A 27,969-nucleotide genomic window follows, 5' to 3' on the forward strand; every position below is an offset into this window, starting at 1 on the left:
CTTAAATATGTCTTTATCCCTATTGTATTCATATTACTTCAATACTACTGATCTTATCGCTGCCGAGGATCATACATGAATGGGACGTAAGACCATGTTATTTCAGATATATTATAAATCATCATCATCATCATGATCAACCCATCGCCGGCTCACTACAGAGCACGGGTCTCCTCGTGAGAAGGGTTTTTTGGCCATAGTCTACCACGCTGGCTGAGTGTGGATTGGCAGACTTCGCACACCTTTAAGAACACTATGGAGAACTCTCAAGCATGCAGGTTCCCTCATGATGTTTTCCTTCACCATTAAAACAGTGTTATTTAATTAAGTACTTGAAACGCACAAGACTTCGAAAAGTTAGAGGTGCGTGCCTGGAATTGAACCCCGACCTCCGATTAGAAGGTGGACGTCTTAACCACTAGGCTATCACAGCATAGTCTTATTAAAAATAATGGTCCATAACTTAAATAAAAACAAAAAATATTTCTTGTATCAGTGTTTTATTACAAACCTTAATAATAATGTAGGTACAAATTATAACTTAATCTATTTACAGAAATTAGGTTTCTTAGCTGCTATAGTCCACGCTTACATTACGATTTTTATCAATTTCAATAACATTGTCAAACTCTGCATATACGATGCAGTTTATCGTTTCAGGAATAGCTGAATCAAAGCGAACTTCTAGCCTCACACTACCGTGCTTTATAAGATTCCAATGACTAGAGTGAGCTGATAAATCAGGAGTTAAATCGAATGCTAAGAGACAATAGCCTTTTGCATATTGTTCCCTAGATATTCCGTTCCCTTCATTTAAAAAATGGATTCCCGTGCCTGAGAATAACGTATGATAGGCTGAACTGAAAGTATTATCATCGAATGATGGTTGCAAAGCTTTTGAAGGTATTTGTTGGCCATCAATATATAAACTAAATGTATTCATATGATAATTTTCAAAGTTGAATGGATTTTTCGTAAGAGTTCCATTAAATGCTGCGTTGTTAACAAATCCGACAATACATCTTTTAGGAACTTGACCAAGAAAAATATTATCGAGTGTTTTACCCTGAACCCCTGAAGGAATTGTTAAAACTTTAACTTCCGCTCGAGTTATTGGATATTTTGCAGTAGTAGATGCTAAAACTTTTTGATGTGCAAGTAATACAGTCGGATTGATCCGCGCGCGTCGAACTATAAGGGTTGCATCCGTGATACACACTTTAAGTTTTAAATCATTTGAAGAAGCCATAAGACTGAAAGTTTCCCTTGAGCGAATTAATTTAACACACATCTCAACACCATTAATCAAAAATTTTTCCTGGTTGAATATATCACCATGTAAGTGTCCAATCATTTCTATTTCTTTACTTTCGGCTGCAAGACTCTGTCTTTTAGTAAAACCTGTATTTTTTTCATCTACTGAATCCATATTCCCCGCAGTATCTTCATACCAAAGACCGCAAGTCAGGTGAGATTCTTTTGCTGCTGGCGCATAGTTTAATAATGTCTCAATGTAAGCACGGTAAGCGTATGTATTGTTTGGAGGTGAAATGAGTTTTTGATTCAAGTATACATCCAGCTGACTGAAGACTGAATGTAACCAATTGTTAATTGGAGCTACAACTGCAGATGAACTAAGTTTTGATAAGTCTTGATTCACTATCTTAGCTTTTAAATGGATCAACGTATGAGACAAATCTATGTAGTCTTCGCTCGTTCCAGGTATTTGAAATTCTATCGGTCCATCATCAGCAAGGGATGAAATGGGTTTGTAATGAATCCATAATCCATTTTCTATACTTGTTTGCGTTGATGGCAAAGCAAACAAATCTAACTCTGATTTAATACACTCACATGAATGATTATGTAAAAAAGACATAATTAATTAGAAAATATATCTTTTATTTTATTTTGACTGAGCCTTGATTTTTTAATAGCTTTCACTTTAGCTGTCAGCGGTTGAATGAATGAAGATTGTCGTTTTCTTTTAGTTATATATCCTGAGCCAGACATATTAATTCTGTCTATCTTGTCATGAACTTTCCTTTTTAAGTTTGAACTAGCTTCCTTAAGACGAGTTTTGATAGAATCTTCCAAAGGTCGTGCGCTAACCATATCCGATAGAAGACCAACACCTGCATTTAATGCTTCTTTTCCTACAGCTCGAGCACCACTAGAGAGTAGTGGTAAAATAGACCTAAACAATCCTCCAAGAAAACTCCCAATACCATGACCACGTTGATATGGTACACCTTTATAAATTACTCCAATACCTGACCCAGCCTGATGTGAATAATATTGCTCGTAAGGACAAGTTATCTTTTGATAAGGATCCATTATAATTTTCTAAAGTGAAGTTTAATACACACAGTTCCAAACTGGAATGGGATTTTATTGCCTGTGCTTGACCTTATATCTATTTCAATAGTATCAAACTCCCGCCGCATAACAGGTAAATAGTGAGGTGGTGAGAAAATATGCATTTTATTTGCTCCATATACATATGTTGCCGTATCTAAAGGTACAATTCTGAGAAGAGGAGCCATTACATCCCCCACAATTTGCGGTTCTATTATATCACAATAAACAAACAATTGAGATGGCAACCCTAATTTTAAATTAGAAGGATAGCTCCCAATTTTATTTACTGCAAGATTTTTGTTTGGTTCAAATCCAAGTTGTAAACATAATTTGGTTGACAACTTAAGTGTGTCAATTGAGTTATCCAAAATTGATACTGATACGTGTTTGGTTATTTCATCATAATGAAATACTATTTCTTCAAAAGTATATCTATTTAAAGTTTCTATAACATGTTGAATGCTGTCATAGTTCATGGCCGGAATCCGTCCTTTATAGTGCACTAATGAATGTGTGTCATCATCAGGCATCAAAACCCATTTAGATGTGTTAATAACATTTTCATGTTCTTGAACAGTAAATACCGTACAAGGATATTGAATTTCTACAACTCCAACAAACCATTCACCTTCTAATATAAGGGATTTTGGTAACTTCGTTGAAAACATAGTTGTTTTGTTTTCCGGGAAGTATTCCATTGAACTATTACTAAGTAAAGTCAAATAAAAGTTTTCCTTTATCATATTTGATTTAAATTAGACTCTAAAACCCAACTGTTAAATTTATCAGGATAACCTTTCCACTTCACTAACACTTCTTTTCTGTTGCCGGAGTATCGAGAACTAATGATTTTATCTATTTTATAATTTGAGGAGGGGTCATAAAATACTTTTTGTAATTCTTTTTCATAAAAAGTTCCAACTATAGGTTCGTTTTGTAAATCTTTCAATGTGTAAACTACATGTGGGGATCTATCTATTATTGAAGATATAACAAATATTTCATCACTCCAGTTAGATTCATAACCTTTTTGAAAAATGTGTTTATATTTTGAAATTCTAACATTATCACCAACATGAAATGTAGGTAGTGAATTTTGTGATGATGGTTTGTTAGTTGCTTTCCTATCATATAAATTTCTCCAAACAGTCATTATATTGTTAGAACTAACATCACAAGGACACATCTTAATACTAGAATGAAAACTATGGTTATACGAATATACCAAGTCTTGTAAAATATCTATGTATTTATATGTATTTTTGTATGTAAAATAGCGCCACATTTTAGATTTCAGAGTTCTTTGAAACCTTTCTACAATACTTGCTTTTATATCAGGATTATTTGTAGTGTAATAATTTATATTTTTGCTTTTAAAATACTTTTTAACATCTTTAGAAACAAACTCAGTTCCTTTATCCGATTGTATGTGTGTAGGAGTCGCATTAGATTCATTAAATATACTTTCAAAACATTCGATTATTGTTTCAGAGTTTTTCTTTTTCATCGACCTAGCATAAGCATATTTACTAAAGACATCAATAACACACAATATATAGTTAAAACCATCATTATATTTCGAATAAGTTCTCATATCACTAAGATCAGCCTGCCATAATTCATTGAGATTTGATAATATGTATTTGTTTCGAGAAAACTTTCTGTGAACAGGTTTATGAAGAGTATAGGTTTCTTGTGATTGTAACCATTTCTTTACATCCGTTTTACTCATTTTACCTTTCATGGTCTTTGATAATTTATCAATGCTACTAAACCCAGCTGGGTGTTTTGGATTATAATATATATTATTAATTTCTAATAAGGGGTCCATTTTTCCCAATCAATTTTCTTCCTAATTTTTTTAATATATTTATCACCACTACCTTGTGGAGTATTTAAAGTTCTTTCATCAGATGTAGAGTTCCCTTCGAGTGATTTCATCTGAAGTTGATGAATAAAATCCGACCTCTTAGAATTTCCGATGTAAGTCAATGGTACTTTGATTGCATGTAATGCCTTGGCAAACTTTTCCCAACCTATTGGATCACTTTTTTTTAGTGGTCTCAACGAATCATTAATTAGATCAACAATATTACTTCCAGGGACTTTTTCATTATTAATTATCACTGTACCATCATCATCATCCCAATAAATTGTATTTTTACTCAAAGAAATCAAGTTTAATAACAGCTCACCTTTTTTCAAATATGATTTTGGTATAAGACTTAGTATTTGAGTTGTTGAGTAACGTAGTTGACTATGTTCATTCGAATTTTTATTTTCCTTCACTTCAGCTGTTGGTGACTCGAACGATACTAAGTCTTTATTTTCCATGTTGTTATTTTTATAACTCTTAGTTTCATTTATATTGTCAGTAATGATTGGCAACTCGATAGGTTGTCGTTCTCCTTCGGTAAAATGTAGGTATCTTTGTAGAATTTGTAGATATAAAATACATTTTTTCCGATCTTCGATATTACTATTTAAAATCTTTTGCATTTCTGCATCTAATCGGGACATAGGATTTTCAGTATTGGTATGCTGCTTTAGTTTTTCTATAAAACTAGGCTCAACAAGCAACATTTTTTTAGCATTTTCCATTTTAAACTATAGATGATACTAATCCACTCAAAATAGAACCCAAAATTAAAGGTAAAAATGCTCCTCCTTTTTGAATCAATATCTTTTTTCTTAGTTTATTTTTTCCCTTGCGAACCAAAGTGCGAAGTATACTTTTAAATTTTTTTAACTTTTTCTTTCGTCTATCTTCTAGTGGAACTTTACCTTGTAATACGTTGTGAATGCACTCACAAATGCAATTTATCTCTTCTTCTTCACAGGATTTTAATAATGCTTTTTGATATTTAGGTTTAAGTGTATGCAACGCTTGTAGCAGCTCTTTATGTGTCTTTAGGCTTCGATGCATTATTTGTAAATGATAGGAATTTGATGATTCTTTAAATATTTATAATCTTTTGGTGGGATATATACGACGCAACATTCATCAGAGGGAAATATTTTTGACTTAATTCGACACATGTCATTTGTATCTTGTTTCAGATCAATCATCAAATATCCATGTGCTTCTTTTGTCGCATCCTTATAGGCATCCTCAATGAATTTTGAATTTTCTGGTGACACTTGTCTTGATAGGTATCGTATTTGTGTTTTATCACGAGGATTTTTAAAATAAATAATGTAACTTGAATTCAAAGATATATCTCTTTGTCCTTTTCCCTGATGAAATAAATTTTGAGTAATATAAAAAACACTTAAGTTTCTGTGATGACTACCTTTAGTGAAAATATCTACAATACGACCATCAGATTCTCTCATAAGATCATCAATTATAACAAGGTGAGCATCTTTGCCATCAAACATTGTAAGATCAGGAATTCCTTGATGATAGTTAACATTTGATAAATTATATAGTGGTTGCATTTCATCATAACACCAAGTAATTTGAGCAAAGTCTCTACTGCAAATTTCTTTCACATATTTTATGAAATTTGTAACAAAATTTGATTTTCCACAACCACTTGGACCAGCTACGATTGCAGTAAATGGATGAATAAAACACAACATTGTAACGTGTGTTACTTGAAAGGTTTAAGAAAAGACTGAGACATTTCAGTGACAGTATAACATTTTATTTTACTTAGCTAGTTCAAACTTAAAAAGGAAAGTTCATGACAAGATAGACAGAATTAATATGTCTGGCTCAGGATATATAACTAAAAGAAAACGACAATCTTCATTCATTCAACCGCTGACAGCTAAAGTGAAAGCTATTAAAAAATCAAGGCTCAGTCAAAATAAAATAAAAGATATATTTTCTAATTAATTATGTCTTTTTTACATAATCATTCATGTGAGTGTATTAAATCAGAGTTAGATTTGTTTGCTTTGCCATCAACACAAACAAGTATAGAAAATGGATTATGGATTCATTACAAACCCATTTCATCCCTTGCTGATGATGGACCGATAGAATTTCAAATACCTGGAACGAGCGAAGACTACATAGATTTGTCTCATACGTTGATCCATTTAAAAGCTAAGATAGTGAATCAAGACTTATCAAAACTTAGTTCATCTGCAGTTGTAGCTCCAATTAACAATTGGTTACATTCAGTCTTCAGTCAGCTGGATGTATACTTGAATCAAAAACTCATTTCACCTCCAAACAATACATACGCTTACCGTGCTTACATTGAGACATTATTAAACTATGCGCCAGCAGCAAAAGAATCTCACCTGACTTGCGGTCTTTGGTATGAAGATACTGCGGGGAATATGGATTCAGTAGATGAAAAAAATACAGGTTTTACTAAAAGACAGAGTCTTGCAGCCGAAAGTAAAGAAATAGAAATGATTGGACACTTACATGGTGATATATTCAACCAGGAAAAATTTTTGATTAATGGTGTTGAGATGTGTGTTAAATTAATTCGCTCAAGGGAAACTTTCAGTCTTATGGCTTCTTCAAATGATTTAAAACTTAAAGTGTGTATCACGGATGCAACCCTTATAGTTCGACGCGCGCGGATCAATCCGACTGTATTACTTGCACATCAAAAAGTTTTAGCATCTACTACTGCAAAATATCCAATAACTCGAGCGGAAGTTAAAGTTTTAACAATTCCTTCAGGGGTTCAGGGTAAAACACTCGATAATATTTTTCTTGGTCAAGTTCCTAAAAGATGTATTGTCGGATTTGTTAACAACGCAGCATTTAATGGAACTCTTACGAAAAATCCATTCAACTTTGAAAATTATCATATGAATACATTTAGTTTATATATTGATGGCCAACAAATACCTTCAAAAGCTTTGCAACCATCATTCGATGATAATACTTTCAGTTCAGCCTATCATACGTTATTCTCAGGCACGGGAATCCATTTTTTAAATGAAGGGAACGGAATATCTAGGGAACAATATGCAAAAGGCTATTGTCTCTTAGCATTCGATTTAACTCCTGATTTATCAGCTCACTCTAGTCATTGGAATCTTATAAAGCACGGTAGTGTGAGGCTAGAAGTTCGCTTTGATTCAGCTATTCCTGAAACGATAAACTGCATCGTATATGCAGAGTTTGACAATGTTATTGAAATTGATAAAAATCGTAATGTAAGCGTGGACTATAGCAGCTAAGAAACCTAATTTCTGTAAATAGATTAAGTTATAATTTGTACCTACATTATTATTAAGGTTTGTAATAAAACACTGATACAAGAAATATTTTTTGTTTTTATTTAAGTTATGGACCATTATTTTTAATAAGACTATGCTGTGATAGCCTAGTGGTTAAGACGTCCACCTTCTAATCGGAGGTCGGGGTTCAATTCCAGGCACGCACCTCTAACTTTTCGAAGTCTTGTGCGTTTCAAGTACTTAATTAAATAACACTGTTTTAATGGTGAAGGAAAACATCATGAGGGAACCTGCATGCTTGAGAGTTCTCCATAGTGTTCTTAAAGGTGTGCGAAGTCTGCCAATCCACACTCAGCCAGCGTGGTAGACTATGGCCAAAAAACCCTTCTCACGAGGAGACCCGTGCTCTGTAGTGAGCCGGCGATGGGTTGATCATGATGATGATGATGATTTATAATATATCTGAAATAACATGGTCTTACGTCCCATTCATGTATGATCCTCGGCAGCGATAAGATCAGTAGTATTGAAGTAATATGAATACAATAGGGATAAAGACATATTTAAGAAGAATCCACCCAAGTCTGCAAGACAATGTGTATGCCGCAAACCGGTTACCGATTTATGTTGAAACACCCGCCTATTTAATAAGCAATCTAGACCCCGATTATAAACCAGGATCGCATTGGATAGCCATATATATAGATACAAATGGTGTTGGACAATATTTTGATTCATTTGGACGAGCACCACCAAAATATCATAAGCAGTTCTTGGAAAGAAACACAAGAATATGGCAATTCAATACAAGGCGGATACAGAATGATTACACATCAGTTTGTGGAGAATATTGTATAATGTATTTGTATTTCATGTTTACGGGTTACTATACAAGTTCAGATTTTTTAGATTTATTCAATGGAAATACAGTAGAGAATGATATATTTTTATGTGAGTTATTTAAATCAATATTTGAAGGCTAATAAAGAGTAGTTATGATTCATGCGTTTCCTTTAAAACCCATAGAATGAAGCAACGAGCCAGCGAACAATAGAGCGTCATTAGTAGGTGATTAAGCAATTAGATAACGAACTAGGGATTAGTTTTTCGAAAAGCTAACTTTGCAACCGTTAGAGATACGACGTCGGGAGTGAGCGCAATCGATTCAGCGTACCCCAAAACCTTTTTTTTTTTTTTTTTTTTTTTTTTTTTTTTTTTTTTTTTTTTTTTTTTTTTTTTTAGGTTTCGATCTTGACCGAGGCACGGAGGGGGCTGAGGCAGCGAGGCATGGGAGGGGGCCAGGGCCTGGGGCAGAACCGGCGAATCCCCTACTACTAGTAACAAACATCCATACATACTTACGACCTATCGCGTTTATAATATTAGTAGGATTTCCTGTTGGTTCTGCTGTTCAGAATACAGATAGTATTCGTCGTGTAATATTAATATAAGCATTTCAATAAAATGTTTCTTGATAGGTTCAATTTTGGTATTTTGTTCAGAATGTGTTCCATAAAATGCCAATAATAGGGTCGTTTACCCTACTTTTAATAAAAACAAGCTTTGCGTTGTGGTTTTCGCTTCCATCTCGGCCTTATCGCGTCCATTTGACCTCAAACCAAACACGTGATGCTCGTAGCACGTACTAGATACACATACGATGCTTTTACTTAGTCATTTTACGTTGAAATAGGTAGGTTTATACTTAGTAGGTAAAGTTTTTTATTCCATGACAAGTTAGCCCTGGTCTGCAACATTTTTAACATTTTAACCTTTTGACATATTTTTTAGGGTTCCGTAACCGACGGATAAAAACGGAGCCCTATTAATGTCACTCTGCTCTCTGCCTGTCTGTCTGTTTGTCCGCGTGTCACAGGTCTCTAGCCCGTAGACGAAATGAGTTGCAAACCTGAAATTATGCTATTTGGTGTAAAACATTGATCCAAAACCAAATATTGAATTAAAATTTAAATTAAATTATTTTCCCATACATGAAAATGGAGCCGAAAAATTTTTTTCTTACGCTAGCAAGTGGGGTATCATTGTTTTAGGGCTCATTGAGTAGAGAACGAATATTTTTTTAAATCTATAACATGTTTATATTATGTTGCTGTTCCCCAATTCAGTCCAATGCAGGAATAATATGAACCGGCCGTTATTCTCTGTCTAGATTCCTTTTTTTTATTCACTATAGGCAAGCGCTTGACCTCAATCACACCTGATGGAAAGTGGTGATGTGGTATAAGATGGGACGTGCTTGCCTAGAAGGTGCCTATTCACTCTTGTTTTAAAGATACCCGGATTTTAATAGTAAACAGTAAACAGTAAGCAGCATACATTGTGATCACTAATCACTATATTCACTCGGATGAGTAACCACGCGGTGACGAGCTAGTGCGTCACAAACTTCATTATGAATGGAAAACATGTTCGCAAATACACTATTAATAGCATTCGTCGACTATTTAAATCATGCATTGAATTAAATGTATGGAATGGTCCGAATGGTTAATTCTGATCAAAAAACCGGCCAAGTGCGACTCAGACTCGCGCACTGAGGGTTCCTTACTCGGGTATTTTTTCCGATATATCAAAAACTATTATGTATAAAAATAAATAAAAAAATTGTTTTAGAATGTACAGATAAAGCCCTTTCATATCATTAAATGATATAACCACAAATTCACGGTTTTCAGATTTATTCCTTTACTTGTGCTATAAAACCTACATCTACCAAATTTTATGATTCTAGGTCAACGGGAAGTACCCTATAGGTTTTCTTGACAGACACGACGGACGGACGGACGGGCGGACGGACCGGACGGCCGGACGGACGGACAGACAGAGACAGACAGACAACCAAGTGATCCTATAAGGGTTCCGTTTTTCCTTTTGAGGTATGGAACCCTAAAAACTGGCCAAGTGCGAGTCAGACTGACGCGACGAGGGTTCCGTACTCAGGTATTTTTCCAACATTTTGCACGATAAATAAATAGTTTTTGATTTATCGTGCAAAATGTTTCATAAAAATAAACAAATATCCATTATAGAATGTATAGGCCCTTTCATATAATACCTCCATTGATGATGATGATGATGATGATGATGATGTTTAAAAATAATTAGGTAGTTACCTAATAGAAGAGCACAATAGCAAATCCCGGAAATGACGTTCGCAGTTGGCATTTGGTAAAGCGAGCTGCTAAACACGATTCAATTAACGTGACCGGCGCACGTGGCGTGTGGTAATGAGAACTAAGCTGGATTATAATTTCACCTGATGTGAAATTTGTCGTGGAATGACACTTGATTATGTAAAATAAACTTTATCTGATGAATAAAGACGTTTTGGCATATTATCAATAAAAAAACTGTCAAAACGCTATTCCTTAGCTAAAAATTATCCGGCGATTGAAAAATCGGCCCTTAAATTAAAGTTTTAACTAAAACTCTGACTGCGATTTGCCCTGCATCTTTTTCACATAAAATAGCATAAAATCTTTTTGATTTTTAAGATTTTTTTATACATCCAGCATAGATATGTACATCCAGTGATACTTGCTCCATCAAGAGACGAATCTAATGATGTATTATTTATCAAAATCGACAGACCCGTTGAGTAGCTACGAGCGTACATACGAACGGACATTCATACATACAGGTCAAACACACTGCAGGTGACCCTTCTTTTTGGCTTCACCGCAATCGAGTAAATTATCGTGTAACCTTTACTCCTGGTTGAAGTACAGAGTTGAAGTAAAAGGCTCTTTACGACTCGATCCGATTGTATGAAGGGTTTTGCATTGTACTTAGATGATAAATCCGAATTTAGTTTTCCAGTTTCGGAAATTCGAATCGGATTTCGGAAATACAAGGCAATAAATGTGGCTAATTGTAGACAATCTTTAAAGTGACAAGATGTAAATGTATTGCTATCCCTTTCATACTGCTCGCTACAGAAAAGGATAGCACTAGATTTGGATCTGTCAGTTTAGAGATTGTGACACTTGATAACAGAATTAAGCACAATGTGATCAACAGAGAGTAGAGACACCATAAAAAGTTCACCGTTATGGGACAGGGTACTTTTTGACAGGCGGAGTGGCGACCCTTGGCCTGAGACCTCTGCGTACCGAACAATAAGTTAATTATTAACTCAATATAATAATATGCTTTTGTGGACTCATTTAGAACGTTTTAAAACTCGTACACAGATCATACTCATACATAGATTTTATATTCTTATTTATACGTAATAGAAAGTTCCAGAATGACCAGATCCAGACTGTGATATTCCCGTATTTTTTTAGAATTGGCTTTCTCTTAATAAGTAGATTATTAGTTTTATTTTTACAGTTATTTTATATACTCTATCTTCCTCAATAATTACACCATACTATTGAAGAAATTCTCATTCAAATAATAATATTATGTTTAGTAGAGCTTTGAGATGGGTTCATAATTTTCTTTAACCACGAGTGGCCTCGACGCGTCCAGTGAGGTCATGGTGGCCTGCGCACGCGCCGCTCGCTTCGCAAGATGTTGAACTATTTTGCTCACAGCTTGGCCAATATTGGCCGTATGAAAAACAAATTACACAATTGATTTTGTTTTTTCAAGGTTTACAAAACTCAATTTTTATTTAAAATCGTAATATTAATATTTTCAATGCGAAAGTGTGTCTGTCTGTCAGCTAGCTTTTCACGACCCATTCTTTTAACCGATTTTGACCTTTGGACTTTGGTACAAAAATAGCTTGCACCCCGGAAATGGGCATGGGTTACTTATTATCCCGGAAAATCAGAGTTCCCACGGGATTTTTAAAAACCTAAATTCACGCAGACGAAGTCGTGGAATTAGCTAGTGATCTAGTGATTCAATGAAGCGGTTTGTTTTCATCGCCTCGTCGCTGTCACGTTTCGTTCGCACGCACGTGACGCTGTCGTCACCATGTCGTCACAGTTGAAGAGATTTAGGGCAAAGAATACGATTATTGTGGCAGCAAACAAGCAGCAAACCTTCAAGATGGCTGAATGGTCGAGAATGAAACACTTTTGCAATCTTCTTTCCGTCATTTACGGAAATTGGCTATCATACTTTCATGCCTAAACGAGTACTTAGCCAATTCGCACTTCCTCCATCCGAATATTTTTTTAAGATATTTTTTCATGGGGTTATTCAATCGACTTTCACATGAAAAATAAATCTTTACCTTTGCCTTTAACTAGTCTCTTCTACTGAATTTACTTAGGTGAATTTACACTTTCTCTGTGCGTCTCTCCGATCCTATATCTTTAAAGATTATCTTAGAAGATCACCATGTCCACCACCATGATCACCATGATCTATTTCATGTATTTTGTCGAGAAAACTAAATTTTTCTATGGGTTTTATTTTATCGGTTTCCACTTGAAACATTTTTTAGAGATCATGCTAGGGGCAAATGCAGGAATTACGTAGTCTACTCTACTAGAATATATTCGGGTTTCTAATTCTTGGAACTTTGACTTTCCTTGTATGATTGTAGACGACCATGATATAAGAAATTTAATATATTATGTTGTACAATGTACCTACTATATTCATGTCACGTGCACATTTACGTGACGAAAAATTTAAAGTCATTAATCTTCAATCGGGCGACCTTTTATTTGTTTGTTTTCTAGATCCAACTAGAAACAATGATAATGTTTTTGAGATAATTACCTAACTTTTCAGAATGCCTGTTTCTTTTAAGTTTTAAATAGCAGATTTGTGTGTTATTTGGATGACTTTTCTAAAAGAATTATCGAACCACTTTACAGCTCAGAATCAAGTCAAAAATATTAGTAACAAACTGACTATCTGGGCCAATACGTTAAAATGACTTGATAAGTATTTTATATGGTACCTGTATCGCAAAAAAAATCGTCTATATACTTATACATAATATCTTTGTATTAATTTTCATCCAGTCCGTTTACCTCTGCCAGTCTGGCTACGCATCACAGCCATTTTAAAAATAAACCATAAAAGTTATTTAGCACAATAAGTATTGCATAGCAGCCCGTTACCTCTACACAGTCAAAAAAGTTTCTGGATATGAGAAGAGAGAACCGAAAAAAAAACTTTGGCTCTCCCTTTTGCGTTATACGAGTACCTACCTCAGTAATAATCATAGACTTCGAATTTTTTCGCATTGTAAGCCTATGGTAATAATCAATATGGACTGGACAAAACCTTAATGGCATTTTCAATTGCGACAGTGGCAGTATCATCCTCACTGGTTTATATAAAAATCTTTACTTGAAAGGGTCCAGTTTAAGAAATTAATTCTAGTATCGACTAATTTGTGAGAATAGTCGATACTAGAATTAATTTCTTAAACTGGACCCTTTAAGTAAAGATTTTTTAACCCTCAAGGGTTACTTGTTTACCACGGAATCCTAAAAATACATGTTTTGCGTCACGGCACACAATAAACTAGGTCATTCTTGTTACAAACAGCGTCATATAAACAATTATAAAAGTTGTTTATAACTACCGTCGTGTCCCGTTACATCGCCTGGTTTTTGACAGTTTTTGTCTTCCCGCCTAGAGAGTGCTTTTTATTTCAAGTCCTGTTTTTAATATATGGTGGCCTTTAGACATGACTATAAATTAAGACTATTACGAAAAGTAATGCAGTTTTTAGAATGCCTCAAAAACTGTTTTGACTGAGCTAGGCGAAGTAAGGGCACAATTCCTAACTTCGCCTAGCAGCGTTTCTATGTTTATTGTCTATAATAACTGTCTCTGAAAAAGCGAAAGACCTATAGATTATGCCGCAAAATCCTTTTGAAACGTATATGGCAGAAAACAAAGTTCATTTTAGAAAAATATTATCGGTAGGCGAAGTTAGGAACCCAACTGCCGTTGTTTCCATACATTTGTTCTTTTTTGCTAAGGGTTGTCAAAAGAAAGGAATCATAAAAAATACATATTAATACTGAACATGGTTTTCATTTAAAAAAAAAATACAAATCCTTAAAAGTTTTTATGAAATTTTTAATGAGAAAACTAAAACCAAAATTAAATCTAAAAACTAAATCAGTAGAAGTACCATAAAAAATCAGGCTTTTTTAGAAGGTAGGAAAGCGCACAAAACAAAAAATGTTGCAATAACAAATAGAAACAATAATTTTTGAACAAATTAAGTGTATATATTTTTGTAAAAATTTTGATTGCCTATATTTTATATACAAACAGAAATAAATCAATATTTTTTCTTCTTGAACAGTACAAAGTACTTACCCACGAGACAGTTTTTTTTCAGTTTTTTTAAAATTAAGATTTGTTTGTTTAGTTGTGTTGTTGTATTCAGTTGGATAGGTGCCTATTATTATCTATACTAATAAATAAAATTGAAGTGTCTGTCTGTAATTTCGAAATAACTACCTCATATTAAGCTCATATGGCTATTTGAACGATACCATAACCGATCCGATCTTCGGAACGGCTGAACCGATTTTGACGGGATTTTCATACACAAGTAGAGGGTTGACTAGGAAATAACATAGGGAACTTTTTTAACAGACTTTCAAAAAGGGAGTTTTGTTTTTCTACCTATGTATACACCGAAATCTCCAAGATTTCTGAACCGATTTGTGTATTTTTTTTTAATCAATAGAGGAACTTTGCGACAATGTTTCTAAAAAATTTGCATTCCAACTCCTCAATCCTGATGCTGCAGGGGACCTCACCACCAAAACTGATAGGTACAAATGAATTTATCAAAGATTAAGTGACAACCCTAGGGTTAGGCGAAGTACGGTACCATCATGGTGGCCGCAGTTACCTTGTTGATAAATCTTGATGTAACTCATTATCTACATAAGATATATTGAAAACAATTGTACAACATAAAAGACGATAAAGTAGAGATTTTATTTTACAATAAAATTTAGCCATACTTGTCGTAGATTCTTGGCGGCACGTAAAGTTTTTGACCGGTAGAAAAAAACATCTCACTTCCCGCAGCAGATAAATGGCTCTGGTCGCTATTGTTGTAAAGTTAGTTACAAATGGTCAGGAATAGTATTGCCGTAGATAACACTAGTATTGTATTTGGTGGGTTTTGAGCTGTTCGGTTCCCAACTTTAGCAGATTTTTCGATGTTTTTAAAATTAGGCGAAGTATGGTTTAGCAGGCGAAGTCAAGGGACTCGACGGTAGCTTTATGTTCACGTGCACGACATTATAGTGAGGGGTGACCAACAGTTTTGATTAAATCAGGACAATCACTTGTTTACAACACTAGTGTCATAATTTCAAAATTCATTAATATTTTGACTGAATATTGATACTTACTTCTTTAATTTTTCTTTATAAAATTTAATATTTTTAATTTAACTAAGTATACTAACTACTTTATAATTTTTTTCTGAACCAGTATCTTAATTGAAAATTATTTTATAAGGCCTTCCCCAGTTAGACGGTGTTACTGATTACGTTTAAGGTGAAAGTCAAATAATTTACTAAAAATAGGTACCATTATACTTTTGACTGTCAATATTGTTGGATTTGTAAGATAATGATGTAATGGTGATAATTAATTGATCTTCTTCTAGTGCTATCTCCTGTCGGAGGTCTAACTGGATTTTGTTCACCGCTGCCTTAAACACTGACCTTGTACTCATATTGAACCACTGGCGAAGATTCTTAAGCCAGGAGTTCGTCAGGATAGTTAATTACACTTAGCTAATTATGTGTATTAATTAATTACTTATTTAGCTATCTTTTTATGTGTATTAATTAATTATTCGACTAATTTTGTGTATCGTTTGTTTCAGCTACAACTCAAACGACGGCTTCGGGCGCACAGGCGAGCCGCTCAGCTTCGCGCCGCCGTCGGAGGACGAGGCGGAGTACCCGGCCGGCGCCTACCTCAAGAAGGGGAAGGTCTCGAGGGCAAGTCACACTGAATATGCCCGATTTTATCTCTTTTTATATTTTTTTACTAATTTGACATCCAAAATAAATTGGTTTTTGTACATTTTTAAACTTTAACTTTTAGTATATCAAAGTCAGAGTAGTGATAGCTTAGTGGTTAAGACGACGGCCTTCTGTTCGAGAGGTCGGGGATTCAATTTCGGGCATGCACTTCTAATTTCTCAGAGTTTGCGTTCCAAGCAATCAATTACATAGTTCGGTGAAGGAACCTGCGTCCTGCATGCATGAGAGTTCCCTACCTAATGTTCTCAAGGGCGTATTTTCTCGTAGTCTGCCAATCCGCGCCACTGGACCAGCGGGGCAGACTATGGTCTAAGCCCCTTCTCTTTCTGAAAGGAGGCCCATGCTCAGTAGTGGACTGGTATGATGATGGTAATTACAAAATTTATTGAAAATGAACATCTAAGTATTGAAAACTTCAGCTAACACGTCACACCATGGTGGAAAGTTACTATTTCTTATTTTGATGGCTTAGTTTAGTACATAGGTCCTAATTATCCCCTTTAATTACAGCAAGACCCAATGTCTCACCGCATCATAGAGAAGCGCCGCCGCGACCGCATGAACAACTGCCTGGCGGACCTGTCGCGCCTCATCCCCGCGGAGTATCTGAAGAAGGGCCGCGGAAGAGTCGAGAAGACCGAGATCATCGAGATGGCGATACGGCACCTCAAGTTCTTGCAGGACCGCGTTAATGGTGCGTACGGCATTCTGAGGCTATAGTGTGACTTTTCAAGTAAACGTACACTTTAATTAAATTATATAATAATAGTGTACGTATTCCCAGCGGAATAATGTTAAATTAGTTGATTTAAACTTAGTACATTTTTAGTGCATGACTTCGTGTTTAGTAGGTACACGTTATTGTGCGATACACTTTAGTTGTAGCGTTTACATTCACATTCCGGTACTACAAACTAAATTGTTGTACATATTTTATTCACGTAGGTTAGGTCACAAAATTTGTCGCTAGAATGGCACAGTCCTGGCGGAGAATTTTTTTGACGCATATCTCTATGCACTAATCATCTACTAGGCTCAAATCAAGAAATTCATAATTATTCCGCTGTATGAAATTAACTGTGCGTTAAAATCTGCCAAAATTATACGGGGGATATCAAAAAAGAAGTTTTACGTCCATATTATAAGATAGATTCACGCAACTTACTTGAAAACTCCTATTTTTAAACTTTGATGGGTCGCGGACACACTTTGAATCTGGACGTGTGGTCACACTATGGTCACTAGACAAAGAAAGGACCGTTCAAATTCGATGTGCTTGCGGTACCCTAAAAATTAGGGCCCGCGCAAACATCGATATTGATAGCGATATTATACCCTGGATTAACACAGGCTACTTTTTATCCCGGAAAATCGAAGAGTTCCTACGGGATTTTGAAAAACCTAAATCCACGCGAAAGAAGTCGCGGGCTTCGGCTAGTGATAAAAAAAGGTCATGTTTATAATAACTAAGCTATAATACTTATAACTACATATTTTAATATTGAAAGTTACTTAACTATTCGAGCCAAAGAATCACAGTATTATAAGTTAGGCGCACGGTAGTGCAATTGCCAAGTTCCGCCAAGTTCACAGTGCTATTATTATAACTACACCTTTTACTCGAATCAACACAATATAGGGATGTACTTGTAGCACGTTACGTTAGTACTATTATATTATTATGTACTAGGTTAATTATGTACTTTTTAAATAGATACAAAGTTTAAATATCTATCTTATAACTAAGTTTAAAGATATTTATCTATGTATACTATAAGAGAATATTGGCTCGTGACTATCGATGACTTAGTTTTCTTCAGATGCTTCAAGATTGATTACCGGCAGAATTATTAATATAGTAAGTAACCTGCATAAGACAAGAATACTTTATGTTGTATTACATGTGTTATATTTCAAAAACTTTTTGTTTCTGAAATGCTTGTTTTGTTACTATTGAAATAATTGAAAGCTTAAAAAAATACTCGGCTATACTCGTTTTATTTCTTCAGCATAACTGCCCAGGTTCAGAGACTATCATTATAGATAAGTGTTAACAGGCGCAGTTTTGTACCTCTTGCTATCTTCACTAACAATATTTTGTTAAATTGACAACATTATATTGCATTTGTGAGTGAGTCAGCGGGAATTGTCAACTGTTAGCAAATAGCAATTGAATAGCAACCACCGGTCACTGCACCTTGGGTGCAGTTTTCACTGCACAGTAATATCACTTACGAAAGTTAGTCAAAAAAAAAGAAAGCGAGAATAGCCGTTGCGAACAATCAATCTGTGGTACTGTAGTATTTAAACTTATTAGCGGCTGAGAAGTTGGTCACAAGTTGCATCGCAATGACATATTTTGGTCACTGATGTATTTTCCGCCACTGTTTTTCGTACCTACGCGGACCTGCTATCGCAACTCACTTCTCAGCCGCCAAAAAGATTGATACGCCACTACACTGAAGAACGCTAATGTTTGCGAGAGTCCCCGCCGAGAGATGTTCCATCTTGCGCGTGGGTTGTTGTAGCCGCCGAGCGACAAGCGGGCGAGGAATTCCGCGCTGGCTATCAAGAGGCCGTGGCGGAGGCAGTACGCTTTCTCGTCGAGGTCCAAGGCTTCGGACCAGGGGACGGGCTATGCGTTCAGCTCGCTTCACATATGCAGCGACATTGCGATGCTGTTACCAAAGGTTGGTGGTTTTATAAGTTTATCAAAAGTCTAAAATACTAGCAGATTTATTTAAAATTCGTAAGCTGAAGTGAACCTATAGTAGCGACAGTCACTGTGTTATTTTAAAGTTTTTAATTTTGTTTCTCCAAATGAAGCGAATGAGTTTTTGATAAATACCCTAGTTTTTGACCAAAAAGTCATATTGCCTGTGATAAAACATCACGCCACCATGATTTCAGTTCTCACTCCTTTTTTTCAGGAGATGCTATGACACGTAGTGACAAGTCGAGGTCGTCGAATCCCGGGTCATCTTCAGAGACAACCAGTTCGTCAAGCAGTTCACACGGATTTGCTGTAAAGGTTATCCAGAGGCCTGAGCTGCCACCTGCCTTCCCAGTTGAGTCCTATGAACAGGAGCGGCCGGCGGCTGGGCCTCAATATCCTATGGAGTGTGAAAGAGGTAAATACCTGAACTTTGAATTCTTTAACATGATCTAGGTATAACTATAAACAGTTCACAGGATCGTTAAAAGTTAGTGTCCCAAGATGCCTTAGAATGGTAAACCTGCACCGCAAAGTGCAGTATTGATAGACCATTTAAGCGGATAGATGACATCAAAATAGTCATACTGGAGACAAGCGGATAAGATCATGGACTGTGGATCTGTGGACTATAGATGTGGATCCACGCTGGATCCGACTACATCATATTATATTATGTTGTTTTCTTTAAATAAATTTTAGCCAATAGTTTACATCAAAAGCTTTCAATCATGTATGAGAAACGCATAATGTCTGATTTCAGTACAAAATCTAGCGGCACCAGAAGCCGAAAGCCAGGAACCCTTACCCCTGGATGGTCGGATCAAACGCGAGGCGTTGCGCAAAGTGCGCAAGATTGAACACTCGGACGATTATCTCCATTCCTATAAGTTCAAGAACTCTATAGAGAGGCGATTTAGCAGATCGCAAGATACTGAGGTAGGGAGATTTTTTTTTTATAGTAGATTAACTGTGTAAGCTACTGTGTAATAATTAATGCCGATTCACATTAAACGCTGATCATGGCTAGTTAAACATAGTACAAAGGTGATATTATATCTGATTAGTTTCAACAGTTCTTCCATGTTATCAGGCAGGTGTAAACAAGTATTGTCTAGTTACCGGACTTTTCTCGAATTTCCTCGTAGGTAACTTATCTAAGAAAGTTATTTCAAATTACATCAGATTTCATTTCAGAAAGTTCCAGTTTTAACAAACTTTTCTTGGCAATTTCACTTGAGTTAACCAACTGGTAGGAACCTACCTAATCTTTGTACAATTATGCAATAAATGATTACGACTGTTACGACTTGTCTAAGCCTGGTATTTCGAAAATGACTTGTTCTACTTCTGTCTAGAATCCCGAAGCTAAAATCTTGTTTTAACAATTTTGGTTTTGGAAACATCTACTCCCCCGTCTTATATTATAAGTTCTCGCGTATGGGTTGCCTGGAAGAGATCACTGTAGTGTCAAAGTCACCCGTGTTTTTAAGTCTATCCTGTATTTTATTCTTTGTCATAGTATTGAGCAATAAAGATATACCTAGTATATTATAATATCAAAATATATGGGCATTCTAGGAAACACTTAATGTATCTGTCATTTGGAATAAGCAGGCTGGAATAAACTGTCGTTGCGACTTGCGACCCAGCGTTTTTGTTTGTGTACATTACAAAAAATGTTGAAATAAATAAATAAATCTATCTAAAAGCTCATGTTCACATGGACTAATACAAAGAACTTTCGGTGATCAGTATTTTAACCTGAATCGGTCGAAAACTCCAAACAGCATAACATCGTACGCATCCAAACAGCATTGCGTCCTTTGCACAGGCGGCGGACTGTCCTCCACACAACGGGGTTAACGGCGCGACTCACGGCAAGCCTTATGCGCATAAGCGACGGCGTGCCGTCAAGCCTGCGCCCTCTGCTCCCACCTCCGCATCTACGTCCACTGAGGATACCTCGCCACAGGTATGCAACTATTTTATTACTTTTTCTCATAACCGAAAATTGTGATCAGCTCCATAATAACAATATGTCAACATCGTGTATTAAATTACTGATGCCCGGAAATAAATCATTTCGAAAGACAGGACCCGATAGGAACCAAGTCTTGTCTTACGCCATATTTACTGGGTCTTAGAAGGTGCTCTAGTTTATTCGCGTAGATCAGACCACTGGATCTTTTGCCTTACCGGATCTATTTTATAGAGATCTATTGATAACTATACTAAATTACTAAATTAGCTTTGTTCCCAACTTTTTGATCATTGATCAACTATCAATAAAAATCGAGAAAACTTTGAAAATCTCAAGAGCTCTATTTTATTCAAGGGGAAAGGTATTCTTCTTTAATAATGTTTAGAACTATTTTTATATTTATTTAAGACTCGAGATACAAGTTATGTAACCTAACTTAGTAAATGTCTTAATTTCAGGACACGTCAAGCGAATCCCCTCATAACCACCACTACGACAAGCCTCCACCGCCGACGCAATATGTGCCAGTCTTCGCTCTCAATTCATTAGGTGAGATTCGATTATTTTTTCAGATAATAATGTGGTAGTGTGGCGGGCTCCCAATTCCTTTCACAGGCGACTCAAATATCAATTTTGATGCGTAGATTCTAAGTGTAAATATTAGGTAAGAACAATATTTTTTTGCGGTCTTGCGACAGCTTACAGTTCTAAACTATCCATCATGATACAGATAGTACAGTTACAGACACCAGGTTAACGTTGTTGATCAGCCCAATCGTCTAATACAAATATACAAGTCCTCATAATCCATGAATTGATTTCGGTAAAAAGACCATTTAGTCGTATTATGTGACATTTTATGTGTTACAATGTTATATTTGTTACATTTTCGCAGGGAAATACTACGTGCCACTAAGCGTAGAGTACGCTTGCATAGCGCGCCAGCTCGGTGCCATGGACTCGGAGACGCGTCCCATCACGGCGTTACATCCTGTCACAATACATGTCAACTTCCCCTGTCTCAACTACCACGTGAAGCGCGAGCCAGTTGAACGGCAGTGGCGACCATTGTAAACTTGTGCAGCCACACTTGGATTATTATGCTGTTTAACTTATTGTTATCACGATAGACTCAAAAAAGGCTCCAGTCACCCTAAGTGAGAGTTGGGATTATCTCATTTAATTGGCTGAATTTATGGTATTCATGTTGCAGCTGTACATTTTAGTGAATAGTGAAAGAGTGTCAGCCAATCGGTAATCGCGATCGTCGCACTGAAACCTTAGATCTACGGCGCAAGTTCAGCGGGTAGCTAAAATACCTGTGAGTACAAGAGAAGAATCCACAATAAAGACTAAAGAGGTGGAGGATGTATATCTCGACAAAATTGCCAACTTTTCCGGATGGATTTAGAAGAAGAACCCCTATTATGTGCTTACTCACTGTTCTCATTATGTCAGCGTCAGAAGGAAAACTTAACAATATCTTTTACATGTTATGCAACTAGAATAAATGGGTAGAACTTGGTTTTTAATAAATCCAAAGTCAACAATGTATTGGAGGGATTTTCATATACCTAAGAAATAAAGTTAACATCGGATGATCCGTGTGCTCGTTTGCTCGCAATTTGAAAATAAATCCGACTGAGAACTACTTATATCGGCATACAGTTCAAAATCGTACCAAATCTTATTTTAATACTATTTCAGTATAAAAATGTAATATGTAACTACTTAAGTCTTTTCGCAAATTGTGAAGTATGCTATCTTTAATAAACGTGCCAAAAATGTATTCTGTGCAATGCTGCTGGTACAGCTATGTACCTATTTAAATGTTTAATTTAATTGATAACTAATTTATAATAACGCAGCATCCAATTGTACAAGAACTTGTCCTGATGCACTGGCGTGCGTCCTGAGTAATTTCTTTATTTGAACATTGTTTTTTTTTCCAAGATATTTATAATATTAAGGAGGGTTCCTCACGGAGATACATGCTCGACGAGCAAGCTCAATAGAGCATAGAAGCTCGACGTTTTGTCAACACATCGAACTCGCTTGAATGAACTGAAAATCGTAGAGCATGTGGCGAACGTGGCGACATGCCTTACTAATAAACTTGTTTTGCGATGTTTAAAATATCAAATGGTGTAGCAATTTTGTAAATAAATAACGGATTCTTAAGGCGCAAACACATAACTGTGTTGTGGTGTATTGCAATCGCAGCTTACAACGCAATCTGGCGACGATAAACATTCGACATGCGGTTCAAATGTTAGCACGCCTCGAGTCTCTACAGAATAGTATGCATCTCTTTGTGTAATGGTTCTTTCACATTAATGGCAAACATCGCCCAATGTCTTTTTTCATAGATCGATGCTCGGCAAGCGCTTGAGTGTAGCGTTACAGCTGAAATCCATAGACATAAATATACTATGACTTTGCTTACACTTAACACACAGTCAAATAGTTAGATATAAATCTATTTTTTTGAGAGAGACATCTATCACGTTTTAACTCTGATTCTGATTTCATGATTTGTCTGAACAAAGTACCAAGGCACCTTTTACTCATGCGTTTACCAACATTGTTGCTGATTCTGTTGTGTACAGTCTATAAACTAAACTATTTCAGGTCTATCTATTGCTATCCCATAACTAATATTCTCTGTAAATAAGTACTTACTGGTTTTAGACGTGTTAGTTTGGAGATTGTGTACAATAGAATTAGCCACACGAGCCAATGTTTGCCACTAGTCTGAAAGCACCACACCCAACGAACGAAAACTGACCATACCATGAAATGTATGACTCCGCTCGCATTCTGTCGCGTCGCAACACACCCGACACAACACCACAGTAATGTGACTGCATCTTTATTCGAAAGCAGGGTCTCAGTAAATAGGGTGCTTTTTAGTACGAATTTATTGTTAAAATGAGGCGACGGTGTACATAAATATTCAACTTAAATACTACTGTTGTCAATATTATTTTTGTAACCTCATGTAAATACTTATATAGAGATTAATATTACTATAGATGCCTATAATATAATTTGTAAATTACAATACAGGCAATGAAATAATTATTATACCGTATTCAAATTTTTACAAAGATTTATCTATTTTGTGTAGATATTCGTGCTTATTTCAAATTATATTGTAAAGTAAATAAAAAATAAGTAACTATGTACAATTCACATAATTAAGTACCGTCTAGTGCGTAGTACATTGCGGTCGATGATTATACCATTTATTTTATTTTATTTTATTTGTACCAGAAAGTTGTAACAATATAAATAAAAGGAAAGAAATAGGTACTTAAGTAAGATTTACTTACCTATGCGTCTTATTATAAATAAAAAAAATATTATTTATCTAACTAAGTACATAAATACGTTTATACATTCCATATCCAATTTTATAACATGTTAAATATAAAAAAAAACTTAAACATAACTTGAAGTAAATATATTTTAAGTTTTCCTTAGTTTGCATAAAGGTAACTTCACGCTAAGTCAGTAAGTAGCTTCTCGCTCGCTCCGGCGCACGTTCGTAAGAGTTCCCGGAGCCTCTTAATATGCGCTGAGGATGGCCATCGAGGGGGTTTTAGTGGGTACAAATCCCACATAACCCGTGAGGCGTTTACGACCTTGTTACCACTAACTGTCAATGAAAATATCATGATAAATTTGAGTAAAAACCTAAATACAGAAAGTCTGAAGCTCCGACAAATCGCGTCGCTTACGCGTTTCTCTGATTTCTGCGATTTGTTTATCTTTTAAGCAAACTAAGAAAACTACAGTATCCTTACTTTCAAAATAATGATAATCTAACGTTGATTGGCGTTGTTAAAACATCATCCATCTCACTCATACCCGTAAATGTGGATCGGAACAGCGAACATGCGCTCACGCTCGACTTGGAGCGACATGGAGAGAGCACTCTTAAGGCGCTGTGGTTACCTAAGTTTCCTTCTCTCTCGCACATTCTAACATTTTCAATGGTTGGGAACGAAAGTACCTACCCGCACTTTTAAAAAATGTAGCTCAGCCAACCAAGTTCTAAAGTTCTGAACAATAAAATGACGTTGATTTCAGATATTTTTTTATCGTAAAACATACCTGGATTTGATAGAGAAAAATGGGGATGAAAAATACTGAATGTTTTCACAATTTTTTTTATGAAATGAACAAAAAAAATGTACATTTCAAATTGAAATTAACATTCAATTGAAAATGTTAGAATGTGCGAGAGAGTAGGGTAACCACAGCGCCTCAACTAAGGAAAAGTATACATATTTATAGATAAGTACCTAAGTAGTATCTACCAATATATGTATTGTATATTATTTTTATATTAATTATATTATTGTATAACTAGTGATTGGAGGAAGTGAACAGAAGACTGTAACACGTGGTGATAAGACAATTCATGCTAGTGTTGTTACGTTGTTAGTTCCGGCTGTGATATTGTATACGAATGTACCTAGTCAAGTGCGGTAACCTTGACAAAGTTGATTTTTCGAACATTATTCTTGTTATAAGACTTGTAGATTTTATATTATGCTAGATTTAGGGTAGCTATTAGTATTTATACACAGACTAAAGTAAAAGATACAGGATAAATGGGCCGAGAAAAACGTCATCAAACCTTCGTCCAAGTCTCAAACCCATCGCCGGCCCGCGAAACTCAAACTCATTTATTCAAAGTAGGTATTATTGTACACCTTTTGATGGTCAGAATTGTAAGATGATATAATGGTGATAATTAATTACGACTTAAAACTAAAGCTACGAGGGTTCCAAACACGCCCAAGTCTGAGAAGAGCCCACAACAAACTCAGCCAGGTATTCTTTTCTTACTATCACCACTTAAACGAACGAGTCTCCTCGAAATGAGACGGGTCCTGGCTTTGAGAACATTATGGAGAACTCTTAGGCATGCAGTTTTACTGGCGATGTCCTTACTTAAAAGGCACATAGCTCCGAAAAGTCAGAGGCACTTGCCTGGGATCGGACCCTCCCGAACATAAAAGCGAATAATTTCATAAACAAGTGTAAATTAAAAATTTATAACACCCCGACAAGTGAAGGTCACAGTAACTGGAAAAGAGCTGACTACTTTCCAACGGCTGAAACGATTTTCTTGGATTATAGCTAAGAACACTCGATCCTTACCTTTCAAACAAAAAAAAACTTAATTAAAATCGGTTCATTAGTTTAGGAGCTACAATGCCACAGATACACACGTCAAACTTATAACACCCCTCTTTTTGGGTCGGGGGATAAAAAAAGAAAAAAAAAGAGAAGTCTCGCACTTATTACGCGTCTTGAAAGTTCGAAATGTGTGCGGTTTCTACAGTGTAGAGGCATAGCTCTTCTTCGCGTCACCCACCTATTATAATCTGGCCTCACTTTCATGAATAAGTACGTTTAAAGGTTGTCCGTATATTTTTCCTTTGGTCTGTGTTAACTGAAAAGTTTTCGCCATATTGTTTAAATTTTATTTTCATTGATTTCTATTTTAGGCAACAAGAGGTTCTTGTTTTGTCAACTTGTTAGCGGTATAATTTTCAAAGATGTTTCAATAAACATATTTTGTAAGAATACTAGTACCTAAGTTTTATTTATTTACCTACCTATTTCAATATACATTAGCTAGGTACCTACCTATGCCGCTTACCTACCAGACGGCTCGTGTGGCGTAGAGTGCGGATTGCGAGGTGACAGCGGCTTTGAATTTCATGATTTTTACCTGACTGCAGCAAAGCTCAAAGGAGGGTTACGGGTTTGACCTGTATGAATGTCCGTTCCTGTTTTGATAAATGATAGGTGAGCTACGTCATTAAATTCGTCTTGATGGTGAGTATCACTGGATACTTATATTACGCGACAGGTCGAGATGGCAATCAGTGGGGACGCCCCACTTGCAATCTCGATCTGTCCCGTACCCATAAAATTATTAAAAATCAAAATGACAGATTTTATGTGCTTCCATTCACCTCGGCACTTAGAAAAGTTCCTATTTCCTATACCATAGATAGGTATACGATATGAAACTAAAACCCAGTTTATAGACCAAATAGCGATGTATGCAAGTCATAGAGGCATAAAAGCACTGCTTACCGTGTAGATGTAATAACTCAATGCATACATTTTTCATTACGACTTGCCAGCAAATGCTTATTCTGAATTCGAACGCGTACGCCGTTGAATGTTTTTGGATCAGCGGGACAAGAGTTGCAGATCTAGGCGTCGCTGCATGGCTCTATGGACGCTATAGAGTATAGAAGATCGACAGTCCGACAAGGCTCTTTTGGCGCGTGGCCAAAATCAGAACTAACGCCGCCATCTAGAGAAGTTGACTTGTTGATAGTTCGCTGTATCGGCATCATAAAGGTCGGCATACAGCGACAACTGCGCCCTCACTCAAGCCATCAAAAAGCCTTGTCGGACTGGATTTTAGAATCGCCCCCTGCTTATTCCGAGCTATAGACATTTTGTAGTGTTAGGTTGAAATGAAATATATAGCGTATGTTGACATTGCTTTGACATGTTTCAGTTTAAACGAGACAGATTTATGACAGTGATATCACCAAGGATATCACTGTCTCGTTTAAGTCTGAGCAGTCAAAGTGCGCTCTACTGATCAGCCTAGTGTTGTCGTCGTGCACATTTTTCAAGACCTTGTGCAGACGATGGACTATTGTCCGCGGAGGACAAAAATGGATCACTAGGAACTGTAGATGAACTTTTGTCCTCAGATGACAGTAGTCCTTCGTCTG

The 27,969-nt window shown here is 35.9% G+C and overlaps 1 protein-coding gene and 1 long non-coding RNA gene across 3 annotated transcripts in view; one reads left to right on the forward strand and one right to left on the reverse strand.

Moving 5' to 3' along the window:
* The window catches only part of LOC123867092 (transcription factor cwo), a 37,060-nt gene extending 14,019 nt beyond the window's left edge, over positions 1 to 23,041 (forward strand). Inside the window, exons 2-9 of one of the 2 annotated variants that reach the window (XM_045908966.1) lie at positions 16,328 to 16,445; positions 17,001 to 17,184; positions 19,019 to 19,180; positions 19,421 to 19,621; positions 19,967 to 20,142; positions 21,038 to 21,178; positions 21,646 to 21,736; positions 22,083 to 23,041. In XM_045908966.1, coding sequence (XP_045764922.1) covers positions 16,328 to 16,445; positions 17,001 to 17,184; positions 19,019 to 19,180; positions 19,421 to 19,621; positions 19,967 to 20,142; positions 21,038 to 21,178; positions 21,646 to 21,736; positions 22,083 to 22,261 — 1,252 coding nt within the window. In that variant the 3' untranslated portion in view covers positions 22,262 to 23,041. The remainder of the gene's footprint in view (positions 1 to 16,327; positions 16,446 to 17,000; positions 17,185 to 19,018; positions 19,181 to 19,420; positions 19,622 to 19,966; positions 20,143 to 21,037; positions 21,179 to 21,645; positions 21,737 to 22,082) is intronic. The other variant, XM_045908967.1, reaches the window with a different exon arrangement.
* LOC123867118 lies at positions 4,165 to 14,696 on the reverse strand. Its single transcript, XR_006796336.1, has 3 exons — positions 14,039 to 14,696; positions 11,466 to 11,467; positions 4,165 to 4,176 (listed from the first exon to the last, which is right to left on the reverse strand). It is a non-coding gene; the product is annotated as an uncharacterized LOC123867118 (long non-coding RNA).
* Positions 23,042 to 27,969: the final 4,928 nt, after the last annotated feature.

Source organism: Maniola jurtina, chromosome 7, assembly GCF_905333055.1.
Source record: "Maniola jurtina chromosome 7, ilManJurt1.1, whole genome shotgun sequence".
In the NCBI taxonomy this organism is placed as follows: Eukaryota; Metazoa; Arthropoda; class Insecta; order Lepidoptera; family Nymphalidae; genus Maniola; species Maniola jurtina.